General features: G+C 39.6%; 1 protein-coding gene across 10 annotated transcripts in view; it reads right to left on the bottom strand.

Moving 5' to 3' along the window:
• The window catches only part of plcg2 (phospholipase C, gamma 2), a 145,210-nt gene that overhangs the window by 60,924 nt on the left and 58,585 nt on the right, over window positions 1-25,701 (bottom strand). For all 10 annotated transcript variants that reach the window (XR_015859134.1, XM_088379316.1, XM_088379312.1 and 7 more), the window contains 9 exons: window positions 25,044-25,145; window positions 24,798-24,916; window positions 22,382-22,467; window positions 22,175-22,292; window positions 17,902-18,070; window positions 17,573-17,668; window positions 5,064-5,150; window positions 3,674-3,843; window positions 2,900-3,100 (listed from right to left, as the gene is read on the bottom strand). Coding sequence is in view for 9 of the 10 variants with exons in the window: in XM_088379316.1 (XP_088235442.1) it covers window positions 2,900-3,100; window positions 3,674-3,843; window positions 5,064-5,150; window positions 17,573-17,668; window positions 17,902-18,070; window positions 22,175-22,292; window positions 22,382-22,467; window positions 24,798-24,916; window positions 25,044-25,145 (1,148 nt within the window). In the remaining variant the exon portion in view is untranslated. The remainder of the gene's footprint in view (window positions 1-2,899; window positions 3,101-3,673; window positions 3,844-5,063; window positions 5,151-17,572; window positions 17,669-17,901; window positions 18,071-22,174; window positions 22,293-22,381; window positions 22,468-24,797; window positions 24,917-25,043; window positions 25,146-25,701) is intronic.

Below are 25,701 nucleotides of genomic sequence, written 5' to 3'. Positions count from 1 at the left end.
TGATCTCTTGCCCTCTGGGAAGAGGTACAGGAGCCTGCGCTCCCGCACCGCCAGACTCACTAACAGCTTCATTCTCCAGGCTGTTAGGATCCTGAACTCTCTTCCCCCTTCTGCGTAGCGTCCTATGCTTATTTATTGTGTTATTTGTTTATTATTTATTCATCACTCTTATTTATTCATTGATTGTGCCTTCTTGTTTTATTTTCTTGTGTTGTTTACTTGTATGTACATTGTGAGCTATGTCTTGTCACCGTGGGATAGTGGGGACGTAATTTTGATCTCTTTGTGTGTCTTGGCATGTGAAGAAATTGACAATAAAGCAGACTTTGACTTTGACTTGACTTTTGACTTTGATGACTCATCAAATGTAAAAGTAAACTTGAATTTTCAAAAGGAGCAACATTTAACATCAGTCCTGGGATACGATAAGGGCGTGAAACGTGACAATGAGTCTAATAGCCCATGAAAGAGACTGGATATGGCACTTTTTTTCCAGTGAATGTAAAACGTCTCCATATCTTTGTTCAAACACCAGGTTTTTGGGATGTTTGACCAACATCAAATTTGACCAAATGTTTGACCAAGAAAAAAACAAAATAAAAATAAATCAATTAAGAAGATGTGGTTGGACAAGTGTGCACACCCATCTTATAAATAGCGACGTGTTAACTAGTTACATTCAAACTCATGTTAAATGGAAGTCAGCACATACCGTATTTGCCGGTGTATAAGTCGACTTGGTGTATAAGTCGACCCCCTAAAATCCGACGGAAATTTAGGATTTTATGATATATCCTTTGTATAAGTCGAGCTCAATTGTTGCATTATATTAAACTTCAAAATTCAATCAGAAATATGCGAAATCTATTGACGAAATGTGTTCAAATTCCGGGAGGCCGTGCGCATGCGCAGTGGCCGGAAATAGCTCCAGCCGAGCGGATCGGCTGTTTATAAGCACCGCGGAGGAGATCACGGAGCCTCATTCGACTTCCAGCGGCCGGCGAGCTCGCGCACGCCGCCCGGCACCACCGGGAGGCCGGAAATAGCTCCAAGCCGAGCGGATCGGCACTTTATAAGCACCGCGGAGGAGATCGCGGAGCCTCATTTGACTTCCAGCGGGCCGCGCACTCACGCACGCCGCCCGGCACATCCGGGAGGCCGTGCGCACGCGCCAAGTGGCCGAAAATAGCTCCCGCCGAGCGGATCTGCGTTTTATAAGCACCGCGGAGGAGATCGCGGAGCCTCATTCGACTTCCAGCGGCCGGCGAGCTCGCGCACGCCGCCTGGCACATCCGGGAGGCCGTGCGCACGCGCCAAGTTGCCGAAAATAGGTCCCGCCGAGCGGATCGGCACTTTATAAGCACAGCAGATGAAATCGCGGTGCCTCATTCGACTTCCAGCGGCCGGCGAGCTCGCGCACGCCGCCCGACACATCCGGGAGGCCGTGCGCACGCGCCAAGTGGCCGAAAATAGCTCCCGCAGCGCGGATCGGCTGTTGAAAGCATCGCGGATGAGATCGCGGAGCCTCATTCGACTTCCAGCGGCCGGCGAGCTCACGCACGCCGCCCGGCACATCCGGGAGGCCGTGCGCACGCGCCAAGTGGCCGAAAATAGCTCCCGCCGAGCGGATCGGCATTTTAGAAGCACCGCGGATGAAATCGCGGAGCCTCATTCGACTTCCAGCGGGCCGCGCACTCACGCACGCCACCCGGTTCAAATTTTCTAAGTGCCAACGGCTCTTGCGCCATAAAGAGTCCGCCTCGGCTGGTTCCCCATGTCGGCCAGAACAAGTGAAAATTCGGCCTCTTCCCCTGGAAGTCTGGCCAAGTTTGGCGAATATTTTCTAAGTGCCAACGACATTCATTTAGACATGGCAATTGAATGTTTACGTACCGGTAGTTATTGTCGTTGCTTGACGCACGATGACTCGCACATTCGCTCAATACCCAGTACTTCCCCCTAGCAGTCATCGTCGCTGCCTGGCTTTCGATGTCCGTTACTGAGGTGAGAATATTTGAAATTGTTGCTGAGGATGCGTGTTAATGCGACGAACGCTTTATAATGATTCAGTTTCTCGCTGTTTGATGAGCCTGACGGACGCACACCCACGCACGATGAGATGCATGAGAAACGGCCTTGGTTACCATCACATTTGAAGCGATGAATACGAAGTTAAAGTTAGTTAGTTTTATGACTCGGTGTATAAGTCAAGGTCGATTTTTTTCGGTCGATTTTGGATCGAAAACGGTCGACCAATACACCGGCAAATACGGTCACTGTTTAACGTGCCCCTGATTAATCCAAAATAAATTTTAGATGTTCTACTAGTGTTTTCTGGCTTTTTTTCTTTCTAGTAAAACCCTGAATATTCTTTTGATTTTTTTGTTCATAATTTCATCCACCTTCACTAAGGCCTCAGTTCCCTCTGAATTCTAGGAAAAACAGCCCCAAAGCCTGATAGTCACTATGTTTTACTGTAAATATGGCATTTTCTTAGCAACAAGCTGTGTTGTGTTTGTACCAAACGCACTGTTTGGAATCGGAGCCAAAAAACGTAACCCTGGTTTCATCAGACGATTGGCAAAATGTTTGCTCCAAACACTGCTTATCACCATAAGAACACCATACATACAGTGAAGCAAAGTAGTCAAATTAATGATGAAACTAATTTTGAAATGATTTATCTTGGTCTCCTTATTTATATATCACAAAACCTGGCATTTGAGTAGGCTTTTAGAGCCATTGCACATTACATATTCACAAAAAAATGCATCATTACTGTAATGGAGGTGATCAATAATTAATTAAACTTAGGGAGTATCGTTAAAATGAAAGAACAAACAGAAGTATTTTACATGTACATTTTGTTTTACTAAAATATAAGTTGATCGTGACGAACCCTTGCTGGAGATGTGGGTTTGGATGTGGTACTGCATCAGTAAGACGCAACTCAAAGTCTTGACAGCGCAGTGGGTTCTCTCTGTAGTGCTGTATCAGGGCATACACACTAGGAAATTGTACGTTGGCTGCCAGGTAGTAGTATGTGTTTTGTCCTTCTGAAAGAGAACGAATACGGCAGTGCTGGACTCTCCCGCTGCGCCTAAATAAATGTTGGTAGACAATAGACAAGAGATTAATGTTTGAAAAGCACTAAAATATATCCAGGCATTCCTCTCGAGTTGCTAATAAATGTCAACACTAACTATATAAGTCATCCCTGTTTTCGTTACACTTGTATCATAGCTGAATGTCTGATGTTTGCAGCAACACAATCAGCATCATAATCGCTAAAGAATTCAATGAGCTATAACAAACAGAGCCAAACCCAAACAACAGCTTTGGCATTTCGCTGCCAAAAAGAAGCATGCAAGTAAACCTATCCAGCATTTGCCGCGAGGATTATTTATCGCATTTTATCGTGTGAGCCAGATTCTACCAGTGGCCACAATATAATGTGAAATTCTACATACTCACAATATTGCAATATTATATTGTACCCAAAGAAATGAGGATGGATGGATGGATGGATGGATGGATGGATGGATGGATGGATGGATGGATGGATGGATGGATGGATGGATGGATGGATGGATGGATGGATGGATGGATGGATGGATGGATGGATGGATGGATGGATGGATGGATGGATGGATGGATGGATGGAGAACTCTACCAGAAGGAGAGGGTGAAATCCGTGGCAACAGCATCACTCTGTCGGACCAAAAAAGTACCATCTCTTCCTCTTGTTTTGGTACAGTAATCGTGAATCATTTGCTCTGCCATCAGACGACCCTTTTTAATGCCACCATGAAACCATGTTTCAGAACAATGGAAATCCTGGAACTGGGAAACAAACACATTGGTTCTTTACTTTAGTGATCTTGAATAGAATACATATATCAATTCTCAGTCAGTAGTTGAAAATGAAAAGAGATTATATGGTCCGTTGAAACACTCCTGCCTCAGCATTTTGTATGTTTTAAATTTTGGAAACGATTTTTACTGTTTATTCATTTCTTATCCAAACAGGCATGCATTTCTTTTCTTGTTTGCTAACATTTATGGTGAAGTCACTGTCAGTTTGTAAGCAGGAAACTATTCAACATCAAAAATGTTTTTACTACTGGAGTGATACCTAAAGGTAAGGAGAAGTGAGCTAGTGCTGAGACCAAGCAAGAAAGCTAGAGCCCATCTAGCCTGGCCAAGCGTTGGCCAGTTTTTTGCAATAAATCTGTATCCCACCACCATAAGGAAAATCATTCACATGGGTTTTCATGTGCTGGAGCTGCATCAGCTTTTCAGGTGCTGGAGCTGCTCATCCAGAGTTGAATTGTGTTTATATTGTTGTCAATTGGATGAATATTAACCAGGTTGAGCGGTGGCATATCTGCAATGTTGTTAGCCCTTAGCCTAGTTAGAAAGCCTCTTTGTCAACTCCATTACCATCTTAGAGTCTTAGCTGAACAGCTTTCACCCAGCGTAACGGGTCATATTAATAAGGAGCTAAGACTAATTACCTATCTTTCAATTTTGTTGATGGATTAGGTCTCTTTGACACGTGATTAGCTATGTAGCTTGAGCTATGACGTTATATCACCGTGACCTTTCTCTTGCTTCACTGGCTTTCCCTCCTCTATGTCTTTGCGCATACGTAGGAGTTGATCTCAGTTAAGACTGCAAGGTCACACAATATCACACAGGCTAGGCAGAGTCGCCCTCTTGCAGAAAGGCGGCCCAGAGTATAAGAATAGGAACTTTGGAGGTGGGGGTTAGACCTTCTTCTGCAATCTCGCAGAGAAAGCTCCACAGCTGTGTATCGATCTTTCTGGCATACATTAAATAGTTAACCTGAGAAGGCAGCCTCCTGGTAATAATAATTAGCATAGCGAGCATTAAAGATAAAGAACTGGGACAATATGTAACATTGTCTTGCTTATTCTGTTGTGTGTTTGGTAGATTGGCTTGGGGTGTGAAAATTGACTGCACATAAGAATATTAGTGGGTTTTCAATTTTACATTCAAAACAAATTTATTTTCCAACTGTAAACTTTACATTCCTTTACCTTCTTGAGGTCTTCCTTTTCCTCTTCATACTCTTCTGCATAGTACAGCATGTCATCAGACATGACACAGTAGTGCTTGTTCCACCGCTGAAAAAGGCATTTGAAAGTTGGGTTCAAAGATTCTGACAGTTTACACTGGCACATCATGGTACCTCAAAGGCTGAGCTCGTTAAAGCTTGTAAAATTGGATTTTGGCCTTAATTTAATATGAAACATTGCACTGTGGGGGAAAAGTGTGATTCCGCACGTCATGCAAGCTATTATGTGTCACACTCATCGGCGTTCATCGACTCAAAATAAAAGCCTTTGATACCATAGATCATAATATACACAGCTCAAAAAAATTAAAGGAACACTTTGAAAACATATCAGATGTCAATGGTGAAAAAAAAGTTGGATATCTATACTGATATGGACAGTTTCATGTCTCAGAAACAAAAGGATGCCACATCTTTTGATGGAAATAAAAGTTTTCAGCCTACAGATGGCTCAGTATATAGACACCCCAAAAATCAAAGTGAAAAAATGATGTGGCAGGCTCGTCCATTTTGCCTAAATTCAATTTCTGCAACTCAAAATTCTTTTCAATATCTTGTGTGGCCCCCATGAGCTTGTATGCATGCTTGACAACGTCACGGCATGCTCCTAATGAGACGATGGATGGTGTCTTGTGAGATGTCCTCCCAGATCTGTCTAAGGGCATCAGTAAGCTCCTGTAAAGTCTGAGGAGCAACCTGGCGGCGTCTGATGGACCGTGTTCTATCGGGTTTAGATCAGGTGATCGTGAGGGCCATTCAATTGTGTCAATTCCTTTATCCTCCAGATACTCTCTGCATACTCTTGCCACATGAGGCCGGGCATTGTTGTGGATCAGGAGGAACCCAGGACCTACTGCACCAGCGTAGGGTTTGACTATGGGTGCAAGGATTTCATCCCAAAACTTAATGGCTGTCAGACTGCCGTTCTCTAGCCTGTAGAGGTCTGTTCGTCCCTCCATGGAAATGCCTCCCCAGACCATCACTGACCCACCACTGAACCGGTCATGCTGAATGATGTTGCAGGCAGCATGGCGCTCTCCTTGGCATCTCCAGATCCTTTCACGTCTATCACAGGTGCTCAAGGTAAACCTGCTCTCATTTGTGAAAAGCACAGGGCGCCAGTGGCGGACTTGCCAATTCTTCTGTTCTATGGCAAATGCCAATCGAGCTCCACGGTGCTGAGCAATGAGCACAGGGCACACTGCAGGACGTTGTGCCCTGAGGCCACCTCGTGAAGTCTGTTTCTGACTGTTTGGGCAGAGACATTCACACCAGTAGCCTGCTGGAGGTCATTCTGTAGGGCTTGGGCAGTGCTCAACCTGTTCCTCCTTGCACAAAGTAGCAGATATCGGTCCTGCTGATGGAATGAGGACCGTCTACGGCCCCGTCCAGCTCTCCTAGAGTAACTGCCTGTCTCCTGGAATCTCCTCCATGCTCTGGACATTGTACTGGGAGACACATCAAATCTTCTTGCAACAGCACGCATGGATGTGCCATCCTGGAGGAGTTGGACAATCTGCGCAACTTCAGGAGGGTTAAGAAATCGCCTCATGCTCCCAGTCGTGATAATGACTCGAGCTAAAGCCAACACTTGTGGAAAAACAGTTAAAAAAAGATCAAGAGGGAGGAAATTGAAATGGCCTCCACCTGCAAAACCAGTCCTGTTTTGGGGACCATCTCGTTGTTGCCCCTCTACTGCACCTGTTGTTAATTCCATCAACACCAATGTAGCTGAAACTGATTAACAACCCCTTTTGCCACCTACCTGACCAAAACCTTATCAGAAAAGTCAAATTTAATTCATGCCATATCCTGATAAAAAACTGTTCCTTTATTTTTTTTGAGCAGTGTATTATAATTCACATACAAGAGAGATATGGTAAAAGAGGTTTGGCATAGTATATGTAAATTGGTAAAATGTTGCCTAGATGATAGAAATCCCTGTGTGCAGTTAAACAGAGTAAAGTCTCCGGTTTCCTCCCACATCCCCAAAACATGCATGGTAGGTCAATTGAGTACTCCATATTGGCCGTAGATGTTAAATTAGAGTGTGAATGGTTGTTTGTCTCTGTGTGTCCTGCGATTGGCTGGCAACCAGTTCAGGGTGTCCCTCACCTACTGGCTGATGACTGCTGGGAAAGGCTCAAGCACGCCTGCGACCCCCGTAAGTAAGAACCAACATAAAGAAAATGTCCGTCTCTGTCAAAGGTGTTAATTTATGGAATAATTATGAAAACCAATTGAAAAGGTGTGACTTACTACCTGTGTCCAAAAGTACATATAAAAATAAAGTGCACAAAAGATACACTGTAAATCAGATATAGATATGAATAATATACGTACTACACCTGATAAATCAAGTGAATCTATTATACAAGTGTAGATTCTTGATAAGATTATACAGGGTCCAGCAAAAGGATCTGACACATTTGTAGGTTTAATAAAATGAAAAGAAATTAAAGAAACAAAAAGTTGTTGTTTTCTTTTTCCGAAAAGTACATACATATAATACCATTTCGATTTGTTTTGTTTTGTTTCGTTTCATTTCATTTCATTTTCGTTTTCGAATAATGTTATTTTGTTTCGTTTCAGTTGCTCCATTTTTGCTCCTCTTATTTATTATGTTATTGTGTGAAGGCGATGGCCTTCACACATATGTTATTCTACACCATTCTCTATTATTATTATTGTGTGAAGGCGATGGCCTTCACACATATGTTATTCTACACCATTCTCTATTATTATTATTATTATTATTATTATATTTTATTCTCCACACTTTTTTGTCCCGCTTCTTCTTCCACATAATTCATCCGATTCACTCCGTTCCACTTTTGACGTATTCCAAATATTCACGAGATGAGCGCTTCCATTTTTCTCGTTCCGAAAATTTTCCGATTTCGCAAAATTCGCGAATTTACGACAAATTTTTCCCCATTCATTCTCAATGGCAGATTCGACATTTCACATTTACGTCATTCCCCTTTTAAATTCACCTCATTCAGCACATTCAAACCACATTCGGAATGATTCTCGACATTCCCAAAATTCCCAAATTCAAAAATTTCACGTTTTCACGTTAAAAATTCCGACAAAATTTCACGAAATTTCGTTTTTCACCTCTAATTTCTACATTTTTCGACCGATTCAACCCGTTCCAACTTCCAACTGTTCATCTTTTGCCTACCTATTCCACAACTTCCCACTTACAAAAAAATTCCAAATTTTCAAATTTGAAATTCAACCAAATTCTTTGTAATTTCGTTTTTCTACTCTAATTTCTACATTTTTCAACCGATTCAACCCATTCCAACTTTCAACTGTTCATCTTTTGCCTGCCTATTCCACAACTTCTCACATACCAAATATTCAAAATTTTCAAATTTGAAATTCAACCAAATTCTACAAAATTTTGTTTTTTTACTCTAACTTCTACGTTTTTCAACCGATTCAACCCATTCCAACTTTCAACTGTTCATCTTTTGCCTACCTATTCCACAACTTCCCGTTTACCAAAAATTCCAAATTTGAAATTCAACCAAATTTTTCAAAATTTCGTTTTTCTACTCTAATTTCTACATTTTTCAACCGATTCTACCCATACCAACTTTCAACTGTTCATCTTTTGCCTACCTATTCCACAACTTCCCACTTATCAAAAATTCCAAATTTGAAATTCAACCAAATTCTCCAAAATTTCGTTTTTCTAATCTAATTTCTACATTGTTCAACCGATTCAACCCATTCCAACTTTCAACTCTTCATCTTTTGCCTACCTATTCCACAACTTCCCACTCACCAAAAATTCCAGATTTGAAATTCAACCAAATTCTCCAACATTTTGTTTTTCTACTCTAATTTCTACATTGTTCAACCAATTCAACCCATTCCAACTTTCAACTCTTCATCTTTTGCCTACCTATTCCACAACTTCCGACTTACCAAAAATTCCAAATTTGAAATTCAAACAAATTTTTCAAAATTTTGTTTTTCTAGTCTAATTTCTACATTTTTCAACCGATTCTACCCATTCCAACTTTCAACTCTTCATCTTTAGCCTAACTATTCCACAACTTCCCACTTACCAAAAATTCCAAATTTGAAATTCAACCAAATTCTCCAACATTTTTTTTCTACTCTAATTTCTACATTGTTCAACCGATTCAACCCATTCCAACTTTCAACTGTTCATCTTTTGCCTACCTATTCTACAACTTCCAACTTACCAAAAATTCCAAATTTGAAATTCAACCAAATTCTCCAAAATTTCGTTTTCTACTCTCATTTCTACATTTCTCTACCGATTCAACCCATTCCAACTTTCAAGTATTCATATTTTGCCTACCTATTCCACAACTTCCCTTTACAAAAAATTCCAAATTTTCAAATTTGAAATTCAACCAAATTCTCCAAAAATTTGTTTTTCTACTCTAATTTCTACATTTTTCAACCGATTCAACCCATTCCAACTTTCAACTCTTCATCTTTTTCCTACCTATTCCCCAAATTCCCACTTACCATAAATTCCACATTTTCAGATTCAAAATTCAACCAAATCCTCCAAAATTCCACCAAATTCTCCAAAATTCCGTTTTTCACCTCTGTTTTCTACATTTCTCAAGTAATTCAACTCATTTCAACATCATTCGGCATCATTCCCCAAGAAGTGAGTCAAAGTCTTCGCCTTCACACGCAATTTCTCCAGAAATTGCATTTTCTAGTTATTATTATTATTATATTTTATTCTCCACACTTTTTTGTCCCGCTTCTTCTTCCACATAATTCATCCGATTCACTCCGTTCCACTTTTGACGTATTCCAAATATTCACGAGATGAGCGCTTCCATTTTTCTCGTTCCGAAAATTTTCCGATTTCGCAAAATTCGCGAATTTACGACAAATTTTTCCCCATTCATTCTCAATGGCAGATTCGACATTTCACATTTGCGTCATTCCCCTTTTAAATTCACCTCATTCAGCACATTCAAACCACATTCGGAATGATTCTCGACATTCCCAAAATTCCCAAATTCAAAAATTTCACGTTTTCACGTTAAAAATTCCGACAAAATTTCACGAAATTTCGTTTTTCACCTCTAATTTCTACATTTTTCGACCGATTCAACCCGTTCCAACTTCCAACTGTTCATCTTTTGCCTACCTATTCCACAACTTCCCACTTACAAAAAAATTCCAAATTTTCAAATTTGAAATTCAACCAAATTCTTCGTAATTTTGTTTTTCTACTCTAATTTCTACATTTTTCAACCGATTCAACCCATTCCAACTTTCAACTGTTCATCTTTTGCCTGCCTATTCCACAACTTCTCACATACCAAATATTCAAAATTTTCAAATTTGAAATTCAACCAAATTCTACAAAATTTTGTTTTTGTACTCTAACTTCTACGTTTTTCAACCGATTCAACCCATTCCAACTTTCAACTGTTCATCTTTTGCCTGCCTATTCCACAACTTCTCACCTACCAAAAACTCCAAATTTTTAAATTTGAAATTCAACCAAATTCTCCAAAATTTAGTTTTTCTACTCTAACTTCTATATTTTTCAACCGATTCAGCTCATTCCAACTTTCAACTGTTCATCTTTTGCCTCCCTTTTCCACTACTTCCCAGTTGCCAAAAATTCCAAATTTGAAATTCAACCAAATTTTTCTAAATTTCGTTTTTCTACTCTAATTTCTACATTTTTCAACCGATTCTACCCATTCCAACTTTCAACTGTTCATCTTTTGCCTACCTATTCCACAACGTCCCACTTACCAAAAATTCCAAATTTGAAATTCAACCAAATTTTCAAAAATTTCATTTTTCTACTCTCATTTCTACATTGTTCAACCGATTCAACCCATTCCAACTTTCAACTGTTCATCTTTTGCCTACCTATTCCACAACTTCCCGTTTACCAAAAATTCCAAATTTGAAATTCAACCAAATTTTTCAAAATTTCGTTTTTCTACTCTAATTTCTACATTTTTCAACCAATTCTACCCATTCCAACTTTCAACTGTTCATCTTTTGCCTACCTATTCCACGACTTCCCACTGATCAAAAATTCCAAATTTGAAATTCAACCAAATTCTCCAAATTTTCGTTTTTCTACTCTAATTTCTACATTTTTCAACTTATTCAATTCATTCCAACTTTCAACTGTTCATCTTTTGCCAACCTATTCCACAACTTCCCATTTGCCAAAAATTCCAAATTTGAAATTCAACCAAATTTTTCTAAATTTCGTTTTTCTACTCTAATTTCTACATTTTTCAACCGATTCTACCCATTCCAACTTTCAACTGTTCATCTTTTTTCTACCTATTCCACAACTTTCCACTTACCAAAAATTCCAAACTTTCAAATTTGAAATTCAACCAAATTCTCCAAAATTTAGTATTACACTTCTATTTTCCACATTTCTCAAGAAATTCAACTCATTTCAACATCATTCGGCATCATTCCCCAAGAAGTGATTCAAAGTCTTCGCCTTCACACGCAATTTCTCCAGAAATTGCATTTTCTAGTTTGTTTATTTATTATTTATTCATCGCTCTTATTTATTCATTGTTTGTGCCTTCTTGTTTTTACTTTTTGAATTGTTTACTTGTATGTATATTGTGTACTGTGTCTTGTCACCGTGGGATAGTGGGAAACGTAATTTCGATCTCTTTGTATGTCTTGGCATGTGAAGAAATTGACAATAAATCTGACTTTGACTTTTTTTTTTGACTTAACATGAATTGGACTGGTGAGCATCGCGCTTTCATTGTGGAAACGTTTTTCAAAAACGAACAGAGATGGGGACTCGAGTCGCTGTTTTGATGACTTGTAACTTGACTTGACAGAAAATGTAAAAACTTGACTCAACTTGGACTTGGAAGTTAAAGACTCGAGACTTGACTTGACTTGAGACACGATGACTTGAATGACTTCAGTGTTGTTTAGTTTATGTCTTCAGTTTGAATATAAAAATTAATAATACATTTAAAAAAATAATATCGATAACACGGTAGGAGCGCAGGTTGAGAATGGCGTTGTCATGATTGGATCACTACCCTGTCAATCAATCAGTCGTGCCCCCTCTACCTACCAAACGTGTTTATTGGAGAATCACGCCCCTATATATCAGACATGCGCAAACATGTCAGCGGGAGCAGTACCGCGAGTGATCACCTTCGGCTATCGCAATTACTTTTATGACGGCAAAAGACGGACAGCACAGTGTGAGATATGCAACAAAAACATTTCTGACAATGTTGAAAATTGAAGTTTATAGAGCTCTGGTGTCTCCAGATGTTACAGATGAAACATAAAATGTTTCTAATGCTCTTTGTGTTTCTTCTTTCAGATTTTTTTCAGATTATTTTTTCATATTTGCAACTCAAATGTGTCAGACACTGTCGGCAGACGTTCATTTGTTTAGATTGAGCTGTCAATAAATCATTGTATGAGGTAATTTCTTTTTTGTTTGATTCAATGGTGTATTTTACTGAATATCAGTAATTTCAGTGCAAATAAAAATTATTGTCATATATTTTAAACAGGTTAGACACATTGGACAATGAAGGTTACTTAAAGTTACTAATATATTGTCTTTTCACTACTAAAATCAGATTCTGCGGGTAAAATTGCAATAATAAGGTGACTTGACTTGGACTTGACCTATTTATGGCCTTGACTTGGACTTGACTTGACCTATTTAAGGACTTGACTTGCCCAAGAAAAAAATGACTTGGGACTTATTGAGACTTGAACGTTAATACTTGAGACTTACTTGAGACTTGCACATGTGTGACTTGGTCCCATCTCTGAAAACGAATCTGTAACTGCAACACAACGAGTGTTCCGTTTGTGCTTCAGACTTGGTAGACATGATCCCGTACCTGCTCGAACCTCTATCTTGTTATGGGTTACTAACTTCAGAGCCAGTGGATCAGCATTGAAACGAAAATCAATCGGCTGACCTCGCACTGCCAGAACTCCAGAAAACGTGGCAGCGGTAAGACCAAAATGACATTATTCGGAAACGAAAATGAAATGAAACGAAACAAAATGGCATTATATGTACTTTTCGAAAATGAAAAAAAAAGTTTTTTGTTTCTTTAATTTAATTGCATTTTATGAAACCTACAAATGTGTCGCATCGTTTTGCCAGACCCTGTACATAAAGACGTGCATACTGTCAAATCTACACTTATCAAACGTAAGTGACCCGACTTCTCCATTTAAAGGGCCAAACTCTCCTTTGTCCCTGCGCCGCTGTAATGCAGCTCTCATGGGGAGACGAGAGTTAAATAAGCCGGGGGTGAAGAGACTTGTCCGAATTGCTAACCACCTTTATTAAATTAATTCTGAAGGAATCAATCTAATCTTTTTTATGACGTCAATCTCAAACAAGCAACGCTCGTGTAGGGTAACTAAGGTCGAGACACGGCGTCAGAATGGCCGCGCCCTACTTGTGGCTCTATCCTGATTTGGGGCTTTTGTTAAATCTCGGATATATTTAGATGTCTTTGTTAAGACTTCAGGGATTCATTAATTTACACTAGCACACACTCGCCCTAGCTGAGTTTAAGATAACTATTTCGAACCAGATCTGACAATACCTGATGTTAAGGATTAAAGCTGTCTTCATTTTAAAAAGAATTGAGCGGATTTAAAGAATGACTATGATAGGGAAATTGCAGGAAATGGGGTCAAAATACTAAAAGTCCTGCCTAGCTACAAAAACAGATATGCTCAAACCTCATTGAATAAAGTACATAAGCAGACAAGTATATTCACATCTTAAATAAATAAAAGAAACATTTTAAGCATATAATTATACCTACACACCAAATCAATAAAGAAGACATAACTAGACATTTTTGATAAGTGGTGATGAGAAAGGTTTTTATAACTTTATGATCTGATATATTTCTGAGCACTTTGAAATAACAACTGACTTTTGATATATTGCCTAAATAGCTTAATGACCCTTAAGGAACTGTGTAATGCATGCCTGATGTTTTTTCTCTGAATCATGGACACGACCAGAGTCGTCTTGACCGTTCAGTACTTGATTGTATCTTATGTTTTGACTAATGCTAGACGCCAGTTTTTGATTACTACTGAACACACTGCACAGAGGGAAATAGTTTGCCTAACAAAGAAAAGATACGGTTGGAAGCATGATTAAACTAAGAATAAGCAAAGACATGATGTATCAAAAGAACAGCAATAGATTAATGATGTCACAGCCAAAAGCTAACATAATTTTGTACAAAATGACAAAATTAAAAGAATCCAGCAGTACGACAGTGTATGTCTAAGATTGGAGAAGAATGTTCACAGGAAGGTCACGTGGAGATAAAACCAGCAGGTGCCAGAAGGAGCCCCCCAAAGACTCGGCCAAAGATGATCGCCAAGGCCGAAAGACGGGATGGAAGACAACAGCCCCCCTCCACACACACACACCAACAGCCCCCCACCTCCACACCGAATCGCCCATAATCAGCACCACTCCCATGCAAGCAGACTCTGCTTCGAACTTGCCCCACCCCGAAGACTCATCGCCCATCAATCCCGGCCCACAATGTGCTACTGAATATAAAACTGATCTAACAACCTTGGACTTTGCCTTTTCTGAATGGAGACTTTCCGCTCTTGAAGGGCCCAGCGCTGTATTGCACTTTCCTGAAAACAGAGCTTTTTGAACAAGAATTGTGATTGAACTCAAGCAATCTGTCTAAGTCTAATTTCTGCTTCAGTGTCTTTGCATTTTCCTAAATCTGAAGAAATCAAACGAGCACGCAGTGAGTAAATTGGATAACAGGTGATTGGCAAAGGCTTTTGCCGTGAGGCGCAGATAACGCGCTCCCTAAATTGTGGACAGAATCCAGCAAAATAAAGAAAATTTAAAGTTCTAATTACTGCATACAAAACCATGCTCAACATAGTTAACACGAAATAATCGATAACCAAATTAAGGATTAAGAAGTAATTTAATGAATTAGCAAGAAAAAGAATTACAAGTCGAACAAACAACAATAATTCCACTCACCAATATCAGAGCAAAAGAGGAGACAAAAGGTCTAAAATGCTATTTGGTTGAACAAGTCGGGTGATCAGTTCTCCTTTGTTTCAAAATCTGAATTTTGTTTAAAAAGAGATGAGGAGATTAGCCAACGCCGTTACATTGGCGTCTTTTCCTTGATGCCAGAAGCGGCCATCTCCTCTACCTTCCTCGAAGTTTAAAATTTGACAAAGTGCAATTCGAAGCTTAAAATTTGACAAAGTCCAATTCGAAGACTGTAGAAATTCATCTTCGTAGATTTTGGTCCAATCTCAAAAAGAATGAAAAATCCATCTTCGTCTAAACAGCGTTCTTTACTCCGGGCAGCGTCAGGGCCATCACCCTGACCAGGAAGAGCCCTTTTCTCGTCCGAAGTCAAGCTTTTATAGGCTCGTCAGCTCCTCTGGCATTACCTCATTGGAGAGGAATGCATGACCTCTTTGGAATGTCTGGTATGCTAGGAATGCATGACCTCATCTGATATTTTAGTATTGCTGTCTCAGCTGATTTTTCAGCTGATATTTTAATGCTGTCTCAGCGGATTTTTCAGCTGATATGTGAGGGTTGTGCAATCTTCACCTGACTTTCAGCTGGGAACCACTGGTTGTCTTGGCAACCTTGGTCAAAACAGCAACCATTGCGCATGACTGTTCTCTGCAGCTGTTTCCTGTTTTGCTCATTCTTTCAGCCGATTATCACCACTAATATCACTATTAACCCTTAATGTCTCCTCTCAACTTAATACATTCATGTATAGATGGAAGAACAATGTTAAATACATGTTGGATATCGATTAAACATTGCAACATCAATAACACATACATCTTGTCTAGAAATGATCAACTTAACACATAATCATACTGAGCCATAATAATGTGTTCTTCTAACTTTAACATATATATAATGATATTGCTCAAACTGTTACAGATTAAAATGATGGCATAGCAAAATCATATTCTAAAATTGTGTGTTGCTACGTGTTCGAACAGGTCGTGTCCTCCCAGTTGCAAACAATTTAATTTATTAGATTTATTAGTTTCCATCCATCTCCTGGTGAAATTTGGAATTACTACATGTTTTAGAATTGCCAATTTGCCTGGGCCAAATCCAATACCCAATTACGGGCCATCTGAACTTACATGCCACTTGACAATACATACATACATACATACATACATACATACATACATACATACATACATACATACATACAGTGTATAAGGTTTTTGTTTATTTGCTTTCCTTTATAGCATGTATGATTGAAAGAATTTAAAAGCCACACTTATACCTGTGATTAAGAGGAGAGTATTTTGTCTCGTTTGTTTTTATGTTTAATTTTTGGATGATTTTGTTCATAAATAATGTAATACTGTAACAATTTATTGCAGCAATATATTGTTATATTGTAACAATTTATTGCAGTAATACACGGGGTAGGACTTGATAAGTTGTACTTCTATCTATCGGACCAGCTCAGTGGCCTAGTAGTAGAGTGTCCGCCCTGAGACTGGAAGGTTGTGGGTTCAAACCCCGGCCGGGTCATACCAGAGACTATAAAAATGGGACCCATTGCCTCCCTGCTTGACACTCAGCATTAAGGGTTGGAATTGGGGGGTTAGATCACCAAATGATTCCCGAGCGCGGCACCGCTGCTGCTCACTGCTCCCCTCTCCCCCAGGGGATGGATTAAAATCACATGGGGATGGGTTAAATGCAGAGGACAAATTTCACCACACCCAGATGTGTGTGTGACGATGATCATTGGGACTTTAACTTTTTAACTTTAACTTTACTCCTATTGAACATGTAAAGTGCGCACACATTAACTAATGATCTTACGTTTCTTTCTTGCAAATCTGCTTTTATATTCAACCAGTTAATCATTCAATCAACAAGATGATGAGTCTTCATTTGCCATTACAGTTAAGAGTGCTTTAACTGTTTTAATATTAACAATTTAAACTGGTTGTACTTGTACTTGCATGACAAAAACTAATTTAACTTAAAGTGTTGCCTGTGTACAGTGCACAGTTATTTAAGTTTTTATGATTCAGGCATAGAAAAAACTACCACTCCCATACATTAAGTAGAGCGAGAGAATTTATTAAATTCTTATTTTAAATATGGCTAAATGTTAAATGGCAACCAGTTGTTCGGAAAATCCCAGTCTATTTTTGAAGTGCCCACGGACCAGCTCATGAATCGCAGCACTGTTTGTACAATCCTTTCACTCCGAGATCCCTCCTTGTATGCCGACACAAGTGTGACATAAATCATTTTATGGTGTTCATTTAAAAAAAAAAAAAAAATATATATATATATATATATATATATATATATATATATATATATATATATATATATATATATATATATATATATATATATATATATACTCAAAGTACCTGGTTCACAGGATCCCACATCTCCAAGTCTCCTTGTTTCTGCCATGTTCTGAAATCTTTACTGGTGTCTCCCCCATCAACATTGAGCTTCTTGTGCTGCATATGCACAAATAGCAACATGGTATTGTCAGACAGAATTTCTTATAAAACTTTACCCCCCAACCGTACGCACGCACGCACGCACGCACGCACGCACGCAGGCAGGCAGGCAGGCAGGCAGGCACGCACGCACGCACGCACGCACGCAGGCAGGCAGGCAGGCAGGCAGGCAGGCAGGCACGCACACACACACACACACACACACACACGCACACACACACACACATTACTTTGAGAATGATTTTGCCCTTCAATTGTGTGGGTGACGGTAGCTGCTCAGCCATGTAATCAAAGGGCTCAAGAAGCAGTTTGTCTCCAAATACTTCTCGAAAGATGCGGGCCATGTGCCGTTGCTGCTCCAATGGGCAATGTTCTTCTATAGACAGAATGACTGGGAACCTGAAAAATGTGCAATCAAAAAGTGTTATTGTAAACTAAACATGACAATGTGTAAACTACACTGAGAAAAAAGTTTAAAGTAGTAGCACTGTTGTGTATGTGACGTCTGTGGACAAATTGGCTATCATCAGAGAAGGTATCTAACCTGCTTCCTGTGACCTATCTATCACAGTCACTTGATTTGCTTTTTTATTTTGTATTTTATTTGATCAGTTTGAGTCTGTCACACCTGTCTACTATGAAGGAAGTTGCTTCACAAATTAATCACAATTTGATTTATTGAAGTTGTCACTTCTTGCCTTTTCAACGAAATCGGGGATGTTATTGGATTTAAACGTTCGCTTGATTATAGACAGTCGTCGTGCTAAACGTGTTGTACCAAAATGTTTTAAACAGACTATGGTAAAAACTTTGATGTATAAAAACTAACCATCATTTTCTGAACCGCTTTTCCTCACGAGGGTTACAGGCATGCTAGAGCCTCTCCCAGCTGACCAATATACCTCATTTTTTTTTTAAAAAAAAGCTCTAATCCTTGACTTTCTTTAAAATGAAAAATAGGACGTGTTACTTGCAGTCTTTTTTTATATGCAAAAGGTATCCTTGTTATATTTAAATCTGATATGTTTTTACTAGTGCTGTCACGCAATTAAAAAAAATCTAATTAATGACAGTATTTGTCATTAATTAATCTCATTAATCACGGTTTATTCTCTGATCTGAAAAAGATCCCCATATAATGATTTTGGATTGTAGGACCTTACAAAATTGTTATGCATCACTAATCAGTTGAATACACCAAGATGAGAAGATTTGAAATTCACATATTTATTAGTGAAGTGTGCTTGATAAATAAAATCCTCAAGAAAAAAAGGTCAAACACATCAGCAAATTAATTAGGCCAGGTGCATTATTCAAAAACACTGAAATGAAATGTATTTTTAAACACTGTATATTGTACTTGTTTTTTGTATTTTTAAACACATTTTAAAGTCAAACTGATTTTCATAAACATTCTTTATTTAAATAAATAGGAAAATAAAGAATATAAATAAGTAAATATATTGTTACAATAACTGCACAAGACTTTTATGAACCTTTATTATAAATTTTCTTGTTTTTTTTAAACACTTTTTTTTTTTCAGTGGACCCTCAGTTTTTGAACGTCCCGGTTCTTGAACAAATCGGTATTCGAATAAAAAATTTGCGATTGTTTTGCTTCGGATGTCGGACGAAATTCGGTTGTCGAACCTCACGAGATGAGGCGAGAGGACCCAGATGCCAACTGACTCCGTTCGTTATTACTTTCTCGTTACTCTGAGGATTGCATCAACTCTAATCATGCCTTCAAAGGAAGTAAGTGGCAGCAGTAAAGCCATCCTAAAACACAAAGACGCTCCTTGAAAGCAATGCGACAGTGAGCGCCCGGCGCGCTGCGGTTGCGCGATCAGACTAAATTAAGCTCCCTACGCACTGAGATCCACTTAAATTTTGGAAAGTCCATTAGGACTTTAAAAATATTTTCTAAATTTTAGCGACCGCTCTATCACAATAATGCGACCAGCGCAGTGCAGTTGCGCGGTCGGCGGTGCGTTACAGTTGCGCGTTCGGCGGTGCGCTGCAGTTACGTGATTGGACAAAATTAAGCTCCCTGCGCACTCAGGTCCACTTAAATTTTGGAAAGTACATCAGGACTTTAAAAATATTTTCTAAATTACAGCGACGGCTTTGTCACAATAATGCGACCAGGGCGGTGCAGTTGCGCGGTCGTCGACGCACTACAGTTGCGCGTTCGGCGGTGCGCTGCAGTTGTGCAATCGGACAAAACTGCGCAAATGAAAAAATGCCTAAAAAAGGCGTTTTTTTTTTTTGCTTGGAACAGATTACTTTTTTCCTATTATTTGTAATGGGAAAACATGATTCGGAATTCAAACGATTCACTTCTCGAACAGCCTTCTGGAACGGATTGTGGTCGAAAAGCGAGGCTCCACTGTATTTTTAAACACTTTTGTAAAATGTTTAAAGTCAAACTGACTTGCAGAAACATTCTTATTTTTTTAAATAAATAAGAAAATAAATTCGAGTAAATATATTGTTACAATATCCACACAAGACTTTTATGAACCTTTCTTGAAGTGTAAACGTGTCTGGCTCCTCTCTGGCGTGCTGGCCGACTGACACCCCCCACCCGCAGCCCAGCCCGAGCGCATCCGCACTCTTAAGACTTTTATAATTTTTATACACTCTATTATACTTTTAAATACGTTATTATATTTTAAACACTTTTTTAAAAAAAATTGTGTCACAGCTCCGCTCTGCTCTTGCAGTGCTGAACGGCTGACGCGCCCCTGCAGCCCAGCGCGAGGCCATCCGCACAAGACATTTATAATTTTATTTTTAAACACTTTATTGTATTTTTAAACATTAAACATTTTTAAGTGTAAATGTGTCATGGCTCTGCTCTGCTCTTGTGGTGCTGACCGGCTGAAGCACCCCGGCAGCTCAGCGCGAGGGCATCCACACATTGCTCAAAGGCACGCCCTGCGCTTAGTGCTCATTGCTGGCCGCTGGCCGAAATCCTGGACGGCAGTGCGTTTTTCCTATGTGCGCGGTTGCGCTCACTGCCGTTGTCCCGACTGTTTCTGCACGGCTGAACATTTTTCCTTCGTGCGTGGCTCTGTCACGTCTCTGCTCTCGCCCTGCTGGCCAGCTCATGTGCCCTCCACGCTTGACCTCTGAGGCACGCGTCACCAATACGGAACTGCTAATCATAAATCCTCACAGTTTTGACTGTTTTGACACGCACGTTTGCCACCTGATTCTCGTTTGCCTGACCCGCTGTGTTACGAGATGCCCGCATGAAACGAGCTCGCTGGCCGACTCGTCATTTTAAAGTGTAAACATGCAACGGCTCCGCTCTGCTCTTGCCGTGCTGACCGGCTGCCGCGCCCCCGCTGCCCAGCGCGAGGGCATCCGCACAAGACTTCTATAATTTTATCTTTAAACACCATATTATACTTTTAAACACTTTGTTGTATCTTTAAATACTTTTTAAATGGCTTTAAAAAGCTTGCTATGCCCTTCTGCTTTGATGAGGCACGACGTGAGGTCACTGACCGGCTCGTCAGCTTGCCTTTAAGTCCTGCTCTGCCGGCATTCAAGACATCCTTGTTTCCTTTAAACTTTCCCCAAATAAAGAGCCCATGTTACATTTGTTTGTCCTGCCTCGTTTATGACAACAAAACAAAGCGCAAATCAGAGATGCTGCTGATTCTGCTGACACAAATGAAGTGGAGGAGTGGATACGTAGCAGGAAATTGCGATAAAGCCTGGTTGGAGCTGCTCTTACAGCTCTAAGCCAATCATCTGCAAGAATAGAGTTCACCATGTTCCCATTGGTCTCCTACCGGCCAATAGTGTGCCGTAAAGTCACACGGGCAGACAAAGCCCCGCGCTCCAAGTGACGGCCACGAAAAGCTGCGATGCACCCAATACAGTGCGGCAAAAAAGTATTTAGTCAGCCACCAATTGTGCAATTTCTCCCACTTGAAAGATGAGGGATGCCTGTAATTTTCATCATAGGTACACTTCAACTATGAGAGACAAAATTGAAAAAAATCCAGAAAATCACATTGTCTGATCTTTAAAGAATTTATTTGCAAATTATGGTGGAAAACAAGTATTTGGTCAATAATGGCCTCGATCTGGGGCTCCACGCAAGATCTCACCCCGTGGGGTCAAAATGATCACAAGAATGGTGAACAAAATAATTGAAGTGTACCTATGATGAAAATTACAGCCATCTCTCATCGTGTAAGTGGGAGAACTTGCACAATTGGTGGCTGATTAAATATTTTTTTGCCCTGCTGTATATCCGTAATATTTGTTTTCAGAAAAATCCGCGATGCACCAAGGCCGCGATAGGTGAACTATGTAGTAGCGAGGAACAGTGACATAGTATGTAAAAACATGCATAATATTATGAATTAATAGATAAATACATAAACAAATATATTGACAATATCAACATTGGACACGACAAAAACGACAAACAAAATAAGAGAGGAGAATAGATTCCCAGTAAATGCATGAAATGGAACTTACTCTGAGGTAACAAATGCATGCTGATTGATGGCTTTGACCACATCTTCAAACTTGATTTTGGTCGTCCTGGTCCAACCATGATAGATGATTGGTTCTCCAGGTCCTTCCCAGCAATCCACTGTATTGGAATACCATCCAAAGACACAAACATAAGAAACACAATTGGGAAAACAAATTTCGAATGGTCGAAGTATAGAATATACTGACATTCAACACAGCGACATCCCAGGCGCAGACAGCGCACATAAGCCTCTGTGGAAGACTCACTTCGAAGTTGGTCACCTGTCAGGTAGCTATATAAAAAAACAAAATGATGCAATTAAAATCTGGGTACTTGTCGATTGAACGAGAAAGGTAGTTAGGGGGGCGCTGTTGATCGATAGAGGAGACGTGTTTTACATAGATCGGACAACTTTAATTTTATTTACACACTAAGCATTTCAAAATCTGTGATAAGACACTGTAGGACAACGTCTGAATTTAACTCCAGCAGAAAAGAAATTATATTTAGAAAAGAAAATTTGATTTGCTATCCTCGGATGCGAATGACTCCACTATCCCAGAAGAGCAAAGAGACTGACCCTCCGAACCGTGAGATACTACTGGCTGCCATCGCTGCTCTCCGTGGCTAAATTGCCCAACTCAAAGATGATACATGCACCTCCATTGATGTACATATACAAAATGTGTGCACTGAACTGAGAACTGTGAAGGTTCATGCAGTCTTCTTTTTTCCGTTTACTATTTTAAATGGTTCTTTTGGTCAGACAGAAAAAGTTTTACCTTTCCTTTACACGTTTCGGCTACTCCCTGTACCCTTCCTCAGAAGCGTCAAGCGCTTCTGAAACATAAAGCAAATGTAAAATGTTTTCTGTTTGATGAAAAGAGCCATTTAAAATAGTGCTTGAAGACATCCTGCAAAAGGCTGCCATGACGAAACAACTTTGTGACAACCCTACAGCTGTGGCGAAACCAAGAGCGTTGTTCAACCATGCCAGGGAAATTAAAGGAGGCAAGTTTGGAGTCAGATATGGCCTGATTTAGCCTGCCCAACTAAACCGATACTTTCAGTACCAATTCGGTACCAACACGCAAAGAATACATCGATACCTGCTTTTTGTGGTACCTACTACCGAATATTTAACTTTTCACTTGACGAGCTGAGTCGATTCTTGCCGGCACATAAGTGGACAGTATACGCATGCGAGCAGCAGGAAGCAGCAGTCAACAGCGCCGAAGAAGCGAGCAGCACGGAGCAATAGTCAGCGACGCTGAAGAAGAAGAAAACATTCTGTCTTTCATAACAATGGCTTCAGCAAGTGGGAGTGGAAGACCAACACGCTGGCTTGTTGAGAAGCCAGGTCGCTCAAAGAGTCGTGTGTGGAAATATTTTGCATTCGAGGCGGATGCAACCAGAGTAGCGCAACGGGTGGGGTAGGGGGCTGAGAGCGCTGGAGTGGACGGCGGCAGTCAAAAAACCAAATCCCGGTCAATTTTGAAATTCCCCCGGGACAATTTTTTAGGTCTCAAAAGTAGGACATGTCTGAGAAAAAGAGGACGTCTGGTCACGCTAAAACGGAGCAATAATAGAGTCGAACGAGCCGGCGTGCAAAAAATGCTTGGGAGGTTTGAGGCTCCAAGCCATTGCTGCTCTTTTAAATGTATATTGTTGAATATTGTTATTTATTATTAGTTTTGCTTATTTTCGTAAATGTGACTCGAAGCCTCCATGCCACTACTGCTCTGCTTATAATGTATAAAGTTTACTATACGGTTTAAGCCGTTTCAAATGAATTTGTGATTTTAAAATTAAGTGGATTCTGTTGTTTTGTTGTTTCTTTACTGTGGTAGCAAATTAGTATCGAGAATCGTGGTAAATCAAAGGTATTGGTACCGACTACTGAAATTCTGGTATCGTGACACCACCCGAGCAGGGGTGTCAAGCTCATTTTTGTTGCGAGCCGCATCATAGTCATAGTTTCTCTTGGAGGGCCATTACGACTGTCAACATCTTCTATATACATACAGTATAGGCTACACAACAAATTGATGAATAACTAGTTTTGAAATCAGAGAGTAGTAAAAACTGTTCAAATAATTTAAAAAGATGAATGGTAATAAAAATTGCTAGCAATATCTCTATTTTTAAAAAGTGAAGACAATCTCTAATTTTAGTAATGACACAAAGTTGATTAAAAATTTGTCTTCGCAGGCCACATAAAATGAAGTGGTGGGCCATATCTGGCCCCCGGGATTTGAATTTGACACCTATGATATTGTAGAGCAATAATGGTTATGTCACTGCAACGGAGAGGAACCCATCTTCCCACAGCGTTGTGTATGAGATGTTCATTGCTCTTCTGGCCAGTACAGTGGTACCTCTACTTACGAACACCTATACTTACTAACTTTTCAAGATATAATCCGGAGCATCCCGATTTTTTTGCATTTACTTACAAACCTATCTTCGAGTTCCAAACCAAGCTTTAATCTTTGAACAAATTAACAATAACGTATTTGCTGTATAATTCATTGTAGAATAGTATGAGACAGACTAAACTTGCATGGCAGCTGGATCGGCAAGAATACATGTACTGGTATGTAACCTCTCTCTTTTACTGACGTGTTGTGTGATGAATTGATCCAGTAATGGGACAAAGGGTTGTTCATGTCTTGGTTGTTAATCTCTGATAATCCATCATCCCACAGGCAGTTCTCTTTGGAAAACAGGAAACTGAGGAACTAGAAATCACATGGAGAAAGGACACAAAAAAATACAGTACAATACTTATGTATTGCATTTCAGAAATTAAATGATACAAATGAATAAAATTGTTGTGTTGATTCTCTTGAACATGTAAAAGAATACCTCACTGACTGTGAACTCAGGGTCGTTGGTTTTTCTCATGGTGTCATCAATGAAATTGGTCATCAACTCCCTAACCTTATTGAGATCACCAGCCCATGACTCCTTTGGGAGCAGAAAGCAACAATGCAATGTATTTAATTTTATGATCTATCTAAGACCTCTTCTAGTTATCACAAGTACAAAACTTTTTTTAGTTTTTATTGATTGTTTTGATGCAGCCTTCAACTCGAAATACACAGTCACAGTGGTCAAAATGACACACTTTGTTTGCAAAAGGCTTTACGTGTGCCAAAGCATTTAAAATATGGAACAAAAGCAAACTTTGCCTTCTAATAACTCAAATTTGACAAAAGTGTATGAGCACCTCCAATCAATTATTACACAATGTGTAACAAAATACAGCACTCGTGTGAATCAGAGCACCATTGCTTGTCATTGTAGCCTATGACTGTACAAAGCTTACATGCCAGTGCAGTTTGTAGTCAAATTTGCCCTCTTGCAAAAAATGCATCCAGAATCATATTTTCAATCTTTGATGAACGTTTTATTGATTACCGTATTTTTCGGAGTATAAATTGATTGATTGATTGATTGATTGATTGATTGATTGATTGATTGATTGATTGATTGATTGATTGATTGAAACCTTTATTGTCCC

Source organism: Syngnathus floridae, chromosome 6, assembly GCF_059516105.1.
Source record: "Syngnathus floridae isolate MCC-2025c chromosome 6, RoL_Sflo_1.0, whole genome shotgun sequence".
Lineage (NCBI taxonomy): Eukaryota > Metazoa > Chordata > Actinopteri > Syngnathiformes > Syngnathidae > Syngnathus > Syngnathus floridae.
This window is presented reverse-complemented; position numbering and strand designations above follow the sequence as displayed.